The sequence below is a fragment of the Diospyros lotus genome, chromosome 7, assembly GCF_014633365.1.
Source record: "Diospyros lotus cultivar Yz01 chromosome 7, ASM1463336v1, whole genome shotgun sequence".
Classification (NCBI taxonomy): Eukaryota; Viridiplantae; Streptophyta; class Magnoliopsida; order Ericales; family Ebenaceae; genus Diospyros; species Diospyros lotus.
In genome coordinates, this window is record NC_068344.1 from 25,069,127 (window position 1) to 25,081,385 (window position 12,259).

At 32.4% G+C, this 12,259-nt stretch overlaps 1 protein-coding gene across 4 annotated transcripts; it reads left to right on the forward strand.

Annotated features, from left to right (window-relative positions):
- The first annotated feature begins 7,165 nt into the window (after nucleotides 1-7,165).
- LOC127806863 (ankyrin repeat-containing protein NPR4-like) lies at nucleotides 7,166-11,957 on the forward strand. 4 transcript variants are annotated; one of them, XM_052344412.1, is made up of 7 exons: nucleotides 7,166-7,330; nucleotides 9,351-9,837; nucleotides 10,007-10,156; nucleotides 10,238-10,327; nucleotides 10,421-10,468; nucleotides 10,578-11,002; nucleotides 11,147-11,957. In XM_052344412.1, the coding sequence occupies exons 2-7, from the start codon at nucleotides 9,351-9,353 to the stop codon at nucleotides 11,771-11,773; spliced, it is 1,827 nt and encodes a 608-aa protein (XP_052200372.1). In that variant the 5' UTR covers nucleotides 7,166-7,330; the 3' UTR covers nucleotides 11,774-11,957. The 4 variants fall into 4 exon arrangements, with proteins under 4 accessions (XP_052200372.1, XP_052200373.1, XP_052200374.1 ...); XM_052344413.1 differs by having other exon boundaries at nucleotides 7,180-7,351; nucleotides 9,346-9,837; XM_052344414.1 differs by having other exon boundaries at nucleotides 7,181-7,351; nucleotides 9,383-9,837.
- Nucleotides 11,958-12,259: the final 302 nt, after the last annotated feature.

The window sequence follows — 12,259 nt, forward strand, 5'->3', positions numbered from 1 at the left end:
AATCAGATGATGACTGGATGCAATAAATTCTTTGTGAAGATAGATGATTCTGTGAAGACATAGGGGAAATTGGGTGATAACAAATATGTTAGGTAAGCGGAGTGAGAACTATTACTATGATGTCAAGATTTGGGAGGAAGCCCATTGATGGTGTCATATTTACTCCGAGATTAGGTCAAAATCTTCTTAGTTTTGGGTCAGTTAATTAAAAAAAAGGATATTATGCTGTGTGCGATGTTAATGGATGCAAGATTTATGACAAAAGAAATGACAACAAAAATAAAATCTTCCCCATAAGTCTTTCAAAAATAAATGTCAAATGCATTTAGTGCGTCATGTGATGATTTCATGGTTTGGCACAGAGATGTATCATCTTAATTTTGGGGCCTTACAATTGTTGCAAAAGAAAGATATGGTTTTTGGTTTTTTTATTTTAAAAAGTGGTAGAGAGATAATGCTGGTACATTCTGATATTTATATGGGCCAATGCAAACTTCCTCCTTCAATGGAAGTAAGTATTTCTTATTTTTTGTGGATGATTTTTCTATGATGACTTGGGTTTATTTCTTGAAAGAAAGGACATAAGCCTTTGAATGTTTCAAGCAATTCAAGGCTGTAGTTGAAAAAGAGTGGTTGTTTTATTTTGAAACTATGGATTAATTGAGGAGATGAGTTTTCATCCATCAAATTTCAAGTGTTTTGTAGGAATCATGACATTCAAAGGTAATTTACAGCTGGCTACACCCTTACCCTTAGTAGAAGGAAGTAACTGTAGGCAATAATTCCTCTAAAATATAAATTGAACGATCATATAAGTAATATATTAATGTTAATTTAATGAGTTACGAGTTCGATCATTATCTTATGTAAAGATTAAAGACTTAATTTATGATTTATTTTTTTTAATATAATTAAGAATATAAATATTGAGGACCACACAAAAATGATCATCCAAACTAATTAAGATTAAGAAATAATGGTGTTTGACACAGTTAGTAAGTATGTTGAGTGAGAAGGGTTTTCTAAGATTTACGGGGATGAAATGCTGGCAACAACTGTTTATACACTTAAATTATTTTTTTTTAATTTTTGCTGACATTTGAAAACATCGGTAAAACCATAAAACGCCAATAATTTTTATTGACACTCACATTTTTAATTATATTAAGTATTAACGATGCTCTTGTAAACTCCATAGCCGATTTATGGAGTTTTGTTTTATTTTTACCGACGTTTAAAAACACCAATAATTTGGGACCTAGCTTCGACTTGCTATTTCACGTGGATTCCATTACGAGTGCATGCCTATAATTCTACATGACAGCTGAAGAAAAGCCATCCACCAGTCATGCTGACATGAATAGATCAATCGGGATGAGAAAATTGTACCACCACTGACGGGGTCAGAAAATAATAGATGGGGCATGCATGTGACTAGGGTCTCGTTTGGATACTCGAATCTTTTCTTTCTTTCTTTTTTTTTTTGTTTTTTAATATATCACACTCTTTATTGGTATAATATGACAGGCAGGCATGTGCCTCCATCCATTCAGTGGTCGTTGTCAGAGTACGGACATTTATTTTATAAATTAAATATACACCCAGATATCCACTCTAAATTAATCTGTCTATATTAAATATTAATATACCATATAATTAATTTTTTTAATATTATCAATGTGAAAAACTTGAAAGGCCATTCAATCACAATTAATATCCGATCCGAACCCATCTTACTTTTTCTAAGCCTTAGAGTTTGTTTGCTCCACTACCTTAAATGAACAAATAAATTTTTTATGAGTTAAAATTTTAGTGGCTATCTTTTCAAATAGATAAAATTAATTATACATTCTCATATAAAGATAAAATAGAACTCAAAGAAACTCTCAAAAGCATAGTACAAATAATTAAGTTTTTAAATTTTTTTAAGAGTGATAGAGAATTAACTTGTAGTGAAGGCAAAAATATTTCATTTTAATGGGAATTGACCTCGTTTTCATTTAAAGGTGTATAAGTTTATGATCCCATTTAATTTAATTGAAGGCCGAATTAGGGGGAAGGACAATCTCGTTCTAGACTAGATAGGCAAAGTTCGGACACTTGAGTCATAAAAAAAAAATAAATAAAATCTAAGACTTCAAAGTATCTCAAGCTTCTGAACATTTAAGATAGATTATTTGTACTATCTCAAGAGGTTTATACATTTAAGTTCATATAAACAAAATTATATCATGTATTATTTTTTTTAAGAGTAGTAGAGATAAACAATAATAATGTGTTAGTTTATGTGAAAGTGTTAAATTAACATACACATGTATTTAAAAAATATAAAAAATAAAATTTGTTGGGTGCTCTTTAATCTTCTCTAGGTAAATACTTCTACATAAGGTGTCGCTAATATATTCACTACAAAAAAAATGATTTGTTGAGGCATCTTTTTTAGGGCATTTTTTAGAAAGTGTCATCTAAAATACCATTTTAAGGCACAATTTAAAAAAGTGCCCCAATACAATAACTTTAATGAGGCACAATAATTAAGTGCCTTATAAAATATCATTTTAAGGCACAATTTAATAAAGTGCCTCAATATAACAATTCTAATGAGGCACAATAATGAAATGCCCTAATAGACAAATATAAGTGTCTTAATAGATAAATCTAATATGGCATAATTTTTGAAATGCCCTATTAAAATAATTCTAACAAGACACTCTGATGAAGTGCCCTAATAGACAAATCTTAAGTGCCCCAATAGAATAATTCTAATGAAACTTAGATATACTATAAAATAAACATAGACACATATATTAATAAGATGATGTGCAGATTAGGTGGTCACGCGTGTGCAAGAAGAAGGAAAGGTTTAGGGTTCGAGTCGAGGGAGAAGTAAGTTAGAATTAAGAGAAGGCCTTGTGGGGGATATGAAAAATAAATTTACAGTAATTTTTGAGGCATTTTTAAGCGTCGCAACAAACTTAAATTTATAATTGTTTTTAAGGCATTTGTAAGTGCCTCAATACGTTTTTGGGGCACAATTACATGGGGCATTATTATTAATGCCCTAATAGTTAAAATACCTCAAGAAACTATCTATTAAGGTATTTTTAAATGCCTCTTAATCCAAAATTTGTTGTAGTGATTTTTTGGTATTACGAATGCTGCACCCCGTCTCCTTATTTTCTCACTGCACTCTTTTTTGTTTTGTTTTAATTATTTTATATTCTTTACATGTTGGTACCAAATTAGATATTGTAGAAAGCCTCTCAGCTGAAGCATGTGCAACTTTGAGCCCTCCTCCAAAGAGATAAGAAAGGAGGGCCAACAAATTGGCTAAGAGAGCTGGAGACGTCCGCGTTGGGTTAGGTTCTGAAAGTCAGGAATAATTGGAATTTGAAGCACACGTCGGAGGGTTTCAAGCGTTCAAACTGAAGGGCAAGAGCATCTTTAATGGGGAGTGACATTTGAAATGTCATTTCCATAATTGTCAAAGTAATATCTTAGATTAAAAATTAACTACTTCAATGGAGATAGGATATGGGATTGTAAAATGACAACAATCTTTTACGGTGCCATTTTTATAATCTCTGGAGAGAGAAAAAAGGAGGTGCAAACTCCAACAACAGTCATTTTTAATTGGTCTATTTTAATTTTTATTATAAAATATTGATTATTTTAAATTTATAATTTAATAAATAATATTAAAATATTAATGATATCTCTATTTTGGCACTTATTATTGAAGTAGATTTATTTTTTAGAAGTGCTATAACACTATTCAAAATTATAAATACATAATTTAGCCCTCCAAAATAGCATTCTCCCTCAAGCTTCTTGTGTGTTCTCTTTTCTTGGTCTAAAATGCTACAGTTTACATGTGATGTTTTCATGATAGCTACTCTTTTATTTTTGTCGTGAATCATGGTTCAAGAACATAGGTGCAATCATGATTCATTGATGCTTATATATATATATACACGAATACGCTCTAGCATAAACATAATTCAGACAACCAAAATTATATATCTACCAAAAAACAAGGATTTGGAGCCAAAAATTTTAGACAAATTTTGAAATAAAAAATTTTCTACCTAAATTTTGAGATGGAAAATTATTTGTTTCAAATTAGAGATGGAAAACTCTTTGTCCCAAATTAGAGATGAATTTTAAGATAAATAATTTCCTTCTCAGATTAGAGATGAATTTTGAGACAAAAAATTATCCGTCTCAAATTGAGATAGATTTTGAGACAGAATATTATCTGTCTCAAATTTGAGACGGATTTTGAGATAAATTTTTATATTCGTCTCAAAATAGATAGATATGTTGCTTTGACATAAGGTACATATTCAAGCTTCTTGTGTGTTCTCTCTCCTTGGTCTAAAATGCTAATGTTGAGACTTGACACTAAACCTTAGGGTTTTGCTTAAGCAATCACAGACTATTCGATGGTCTGAATGGAAACAATCATTCACAGTGCTGGAATCAAAAATACAAACACAGAGAAACAAAAATGAAACGGAGGCACAAGAGTTTTTATCGTGGTTCACCTCAAACTGAGACTACGTCTATTATTTGAATTTAAAATATTATAATTAATATTATAAAATATTAATTATTTGAATTTAAAATTTAATAAAAAATATTAAAATATTAATGATACCTCTATTTTGACACTTACTAGTAGAGCAGATTTATTTTTTAGAAATACTATAATACTATTTAAAATTATAAATAAGTAATTTAACACTCTAAAATAGCATTCTCCCTTGGAGATGCTCTAAAGCACTAAAGCTACATATATAGATAGATATGTTGCTTTGACATAAGGTACATATTCAAGCTTCTTGTGTGTTCTCTCTCCTTGGTCTAAAATGCTACAGTTTACATGTGATGTTTTCATGATAGCTACTCTTTTATTTTTGTCGTGAATCATGGTTCAAGAACATACGTGTATAGCATATATCTACTTGCGAAAAAGTAAAGACGACATGCATGTCGTCTTTGCTCTATTTGTTTGCATCCTTTAGTTGGCTTTTCTAGTGCATGTACATAGCCTACAAGCTACAACATGCACTCGAGGTTTACTAGGATGATGCTCAAAATTGTAAAAGAAAGGTTGTGAGTACGTCTTCTTTACCATAAAAAAAATACATATATAATAAAATAAAAATAATTTACCCACATGTTTTTATTTTTGTGGACCACACAAAAATAATCATTGGATTAATTGAGAACAAGAATAGATGGTGGTTAACGCAGTTAATAAGTATGTTGAGTGAGAAAGGGCTTCCTAAGATTTAATGGGATGAAATAGTGGCAACTAATGTTTATACACTTAAATTATTTTTTTTTAAATTTTTACTAACATTTGAAAACAACGGTAAAACCATAAAACGCCAATAATTTTTACCAACACTCACATTTTTAGTTATATTAACGATGCTCTTGTAAACTCCAACCGATCTGTGGAGTTTTGTTTTATTTTTACTGACATTTAAAAACACCAATAAAAACACGTGAAATAGCTACGACTTGCTATTTCACGCGGATTCCATTACGAGTGCATATCACATGAAAGCTAAAGAAAACCCATCCATTAGTCTTGGTCTAAAAGGTGAAATCGCTCACTCCGAGCCCTCCCACATCCGGCCTAACAGAACGTGAGAGGAGGTTAATCATGGTGACCCAGTCAGACGCAATGGCTATACCCGAGTTCACCGCGCACAAGGAATCCCCTTCATTTTAGAGAGAATTACCCCCACCTTGCTACTTACGAGACTCGATTCTTGGTCTTGGTCCAAGATTCACCATAAAAGGCATTTTATGTTCCCTTCTTGACAAACTGAGCTGCCCATGTGGCCCCATCCACCAGTCTTGATGTCATGAATAGATCAATTGGGATGAGAAAATTGTACCACCACTCAAAAAATAATAGATGGGGTATGCACGAGATTCCATATACCTAGGGTTTCGTTTGGGAGTGTGATTTTGTTCACCCCCTTTAATGGGGTGAACATCATCCTCACAGTTTTTGTAAGAGTGAAAAAACAACGGAATGATAATCAATATTTTCATACCGTTTCGTTGCTTTTTTTACCCTCACAAAAATTGTGAGGGTAATGTTCACCCCGTTAAAGAGGTGAACAAAATTGCACTCTTCGTTTGGCCTTTGGGTCAGAAAATAATTATGAATGCTGCATCTCGTCTCCTTATTTTCTCACTGCACTCTTTTCTTTTTTCATTGTTTTTTTATTTTAATTATTTTACATTCTTTACATGTCGGTACCAAATTAAATATTGTAGAGAGCCTCTCAGCTCAAGCGTGTGCAAAAGACAAGGGTAGGTGGGTTTTATTTGCTCGGAAAATCTTATTTGCACTCACTTTTTTTTTCATAATTATTAAAAATTTATTTTTATTCTTTTATTTTTTATAATTAATTTAATAATTTTTTATAATTAATATTGTTTAAAAAATACCCTCTTCTACATGGTCATAGTCATTCATACATATTTATCTCTATAATACATTTTCAAACCTCAATAATTTTGATCCATAAATTATAATTAAAATGCAGTCACTTTCATTAAAAATTCATGTTCATCTTCAATTTAGTATAGGTAAATTCGTGTTCATCTTCATTAAAAATTAGTGTTCATCTTCTCAGTCACAATTCTTCATAGATTACAAAATCAAAAACACATATATACACACACGTAGACACATATATACATATATATATATATATATGCACACATAACTACATGTGTGTGTGTTTTTGCGTGTGTATATAAATATATATTTATATTTGTGTATTGGGTGTATATATATGTGTGTGTTTGTGTATATATGTGCGTTCATTTATTTTTATATTTTTATCTATTTTTTTTTTGTTTTCAACTGCATCAAATTTAGCGTATATTTTTTGTTCCATTGTCTTTATTATGAATGTGGGTGGCAGAAAGTGACAATGAGGGTAAAAATGAATTTTTTAAAAAAAATTATTTTAAATACATTAAAATATAACTGTAAAGAGTAAAAATAGTAGTTGGAAATAAAATTTTCCTTTTTGGTTTATGACATGAAATTAAAGCAGGCTGGACAACCAACAAAAGTCAAATTTACCCTGAATTTTGCTGGAAACGACAAAATATGTAAACAATTAAAGACTTTTTTAGCTAACTTTGAGCCCTCCTCCAAAGAGATAAGAAAGGAGGGCCAAGAAATTGGCTGAGAGAGCTGGAGATGTACTCGTTGGGTTAGGTTCTGAAAGTCGGGAATAATTGGCTGTTGAAGCACACATTGGAGGGTTTCAAGTGTTCAAATTAAAGGGTAAAGCACTAAAGCTACAAGGTTTGAAATCCTCGAACAGCTTCAAAATCAATTGCATATCTATGTAGATATGTTACTTTGTGTGTTCTCTCTTCTTGCGTGTTCTGTGTTCTCTCTTCTTCGTCTGAAATGCTATAGTTTACATGTGATGTTTTCATGCTGGCTACTCTTTTATTTTTGTCGTGAATCATGGTTCAAGAACATACGTGCATAGCGTATATCTACTTGCGGAAAAGTAAAGACGACATGCATGTCGTCTTAGTTTTATTTGTTTGCATCCTTTAGTTGGCTTTTCTAGTGTGCATAGCCTCCAAGCTACTACATGCACTCGAGGTTTACTAGCGTAATGCTCAAAACTGTTAAAGAAAGGTTGTGAGCATGTCTTCTTTATTATAAAAAAAAAATACATATATAATAAAACAAAAAAAATTTACCCACATGTTTTGTGGAATGCGATGTAAAATTCGCCCCCAGCCTTTGAAAGAAAACATATCCTTCCTACTCTCTCTTCTCTGCATGAATAATTTTTGTTATTAACTCATATATTTTAAAATTCTGTTCATCAATTGGGTGTTGTTGGTGTCATGAGGTTTTTATCGATTAGTGTCGTTTGTCCACGACATAGATCTTTTGCTGTGTTGGGTGTCTTGGTGCCATGGGAATTTTCTCTTCTTCGTGTTGGTTTTTTATCCTTAGTATTTGTGGGTGCCACACTGCTATGACGGTGACAAATTATTATGTCATCTAACACTTGTCTTTCTTGAAATAAAAAAGACAGAGTAATTAAATAATGTTAAAAATATTTAATACAGACACTTAGAGTTCTGCTCCCTGACCCAAAGTCCTACCTCAATTTAAAATCAATTAGAATCAATAAAGACTTCTAAAACAGTCCAAAACTCATACTCAACCAAAGCTCCAACATCTCCGGACAAAAGCTATAACATTCCAGTAGAAGTGCTTATCAAGAAAATCCTATTTCTACCCCACTTCAACTAGGTCTCCAATAGATTTATCGATAACTGATTTGGGTAAGGGATCTTGGGAAGACGATCCAAAAACATCGCCACTTGTTTTTTGTGTGAAAAGGCAGTAACAAGGCCTTGGGAAGACTTTTTTTTTTTTTATTTTGAATTTATATAAATTAATATATGTAATATTTGTATGTATAATAATTTGTATATATATATAATATTTTCCTAAAATATATTTTTAGAAAAAAATGGATTTTCTATCCATAATTGTATCAAATTTATGTATATATTAGTTAAAGATTAGAAAATCTATTTTTGTAATTTAAAAATATATTTTTTATAATTGTTATATATTTGGAAAAAATATTTTTTAGTTTATAACAAGATTTCAAATTTTAAATATATATATATATATATATATAAAGTTTAGATAAAGAGAGAAGAGAACTCTAAGGAAAAGAGTAATCAATTTACATTGAGAATTTTTAACAATAGGGGCCGCCTTGAGAGGACAGAGGAAATCCAATTAACTCTTAAGTCCTATTTGGGTAAATTGATTGATGTTGTCTTTGTTAAAAATTAATGAATTAGTTGTGCCGCCTAAGAAATAAAAATTAAAAAAATTTCCAGAAACAAAATAAATTATATGGGGTGCTATATATATGCCACTCAAATTAAATAGATGCATAATTAAGAGATGTGGCTTTGATTAGAGTGTAGGTTATGGCGACGTAATAAAGCATGACATCAACTAATTCATTACAACCTCATTATAATGCCGAGCTCAATTTCATAGACTTGATGGTCACTTGTCTTGGACAAAGTCATACAAGTTATTTCGTTTCTAATTGTATTGATTACATACTAATCAATTAAGATATCCAATTAACTCTAATTGATTTGGTGTTTATTAGTCATATATCATTATCAAATTGATCTTAGAAAGAATTGTTGTCATAATCTAAATTGTGTTGGACCTAATCCATAATAGGGTAAAAAAAAAAACTTAAAAATATTATTTGATCCATGAACACATAAAAGTGTAGATGGAGTACCAGAAATACGTGGCATTGCGCAGAGCTGTTGCGGAAGGCAATTGGGAGAGCGCCAAGAAATTCTTTGAGAAAAACCAAGATGCAGTCACTGCCAATATCAACTCGAACCAGGAGAATGCACTGCACGTAGCAGTCCAAGCAGGAAAGAAGGGAATCGATGTCGTGAAGAATTTGGTGGAAAAAATGCCGATTGAGGCCCTCGAACATAAAAATGTTTATGGCCAAACTGTACTTAGCTACGCTGCTATTGTTGGTAACACGAGTGCTGCGGTTATTCTGGTGGAAAAACGTCCCCCGTTGTTGTATATTAGCAACAATTCTAGGGTTCTACCGATCCACCTGGCTGCCAGATATGATCACAAGGATACTTTCCAATACTTGTTGTCACAGACTCAAGAGGAGCAAGGTGGTGTTAGGCCTTTTGCAGACAGATCCGGGGTTCGGCTTGTTAGACAAGTAATATTTTCTGGATACTACGGTGAGAACCTACAACAATACTCATGCATGCATCTGTGTGTATATATATAAATAAATAGTCAAACAAATAAATATATAATATTACTCTTACAACTGATTTATTTGTTTAACTATTTATATATATATCATCTCTTGTAATGCTTGTTAATTTAATTTGTTTTATCAAGTAGATGAGGCCCTAAAATTGATTGATCGGAATCCCGAACTGGCAAAATTACAACTTCCCACTGGTGTTAGTGTTTTATCAGCAATAGCTTCGAACGTGTTGGCGTTCCAAAGTGGGAGTCATCTATCCTTTTGGAAAAAAGCTATCTATTCTTGTAAGGATATCACTTTTTCAATAAATCCTCTTCTTTCTGTTTGTGCAAGGACCTTAATTATATTATATGCTTTTATTCAAGGTGTTCCGGAGAAGTTGGACAAGTATGCTCAAGAATGCAGCAGATCTGACATTGAGGACCAAACTTTTGTGCGAAGCTTCTGCATTCCAGGTTTAATTGTACAAATTCAAGGGCACGTTCCAAATTCTGCCTAGATAAAGTAGTTTTCCAAATTGATTTAATTGCTTTGATGATAACTTGCAGTGAGCCAAAGATTACAAGCCATGCTTTACAAAGTCTTGGCGTTCTTAGGTAACGTAATTAATTCAACATACACATGGATTTCTAGTTTAATTAGTTGTAACAATTGATTTGGCTGAAATTTAATTACTGCATTCTTGACTTAATTTTGCAACTCTAGTGCCTCACATTAAACACATCGGGGAGAAAAAACAAGAGCATTATCAAGCAGTTGGGCTGGTGAAATCGTTGTGCCAGCAAATTGCAACTGTAAGTGACGACAAGGCTTATGAATCAATTCTGAAAGGCCCACTGCTTTCCGCAGCAAAATTAGGAGTTAAAGAGGTGGTGAAAGAAATATTGGATTCGTTTCCGGATGCAGTTTGGTTTACTGATGATAACAATCATAATGTATTCCAATTGGCAATTTTACACCGTCAGGAAAAAGTTTTCAGCATCATATATCAGATGGATCTCATATCCCATCGCTTGGACAAGGAAGAGAACAATATATTGCATTTGGCGGCGAGACTGCCACCTCGAAGCATACTAAATCTTATTCCTGGTGCAGCATTTCAAATGCAACGTGAGTTGCAATGGTTTGAGGTAATTAACTCATTTCAATTTGGTTTAATGATTATTTAGGAAAGCATTACTTAAAATCTTACATGCACGACGATCAATCTTAAATTTGAGCTTACTGACGATAATAGAAGGAAAAACACATTTTTAATTACGCTTCTCATTCAGGAACTCAAGAACCTTGTGCCACTCGAATGTAGACAGAAGAAAAACAAGCTTGGAGAAATTCCTACCATGATATTTACTAAAGCACACAAGGACCTAGTATGTGAAGGAGAGAAATGGATAAAAGATACAACAAATTCATGCGCAATTGTGGCATCCCTGATTGCCACTATAGCTTTTGCAGCTGGAATCACTGGTCCTGGCAACAATGACCACAGTGGCCTCCCGATTTTCTCTAAAGAAAGAGCATTCATCATCTTTTCCATTTCAAATGCATTTTCTTTATTCACATCCGCGACTTCTCTATTGATGTTCTTGTCCATCCTATCTTCACGCTATGAAGAAAGAGATTTTCTTGATGCTCTTCCCAAGAGGCTGATGATTGATCTTGCCACCTTGTTTCTCTCCATAATAAGCATGATGATAACCTTCGCAGCTTCCCTCTATCTTGTGGCGGGAAAATACAAGGACATGATACTAATTACTGCAGCACTAGTAGCTTGTGTTCCAATCTATATTCTCCCGTCCTTTCAGTTCCCCTTCCTCTTGGATCTAATCTATTCATCATATGGTACCATTTTTGATAAGAAAAATAAAAATTATCGCCCCATTTTCTTACAAGGCAAGTAGTCTGAGTATTCTAACCTCCCACTCCATCAAATATGGTCACTGTTTGGCCAAGGACATTGATGAGGGTGGGTCTGTGTTGTAATCAGAAATTTCTAGGTTTCATAGATGTTAAACATAAACAGGATTGTAAAATTTGTACGGTTTCATACTAGTTTATATATTGCGAAATGCGTTAGTTATTTTATGCATAAATTGTAAATATCATAAAGATAAATACCTGATTAGTAACGAAAAATTTCAGATCTTTGAAAATTGTTATGCCATGAGCCCCAGATCAAACTTTCAGGTCAGGTGCACAATCACAACATGAAAAGTGCACTCTAGTCACAACCCAAATACTCATTCTTCTGATAAAAACACTCACAATATATGATACTTAGTGAATTTCCGTGTCCCAATCTTATGTTGGGACCTCTATTTATAGAGGAGAAAATTTTATTTGATAAGGTTTAGGAGATGAAGATCAATTGGAATTTGAGTTCTGAC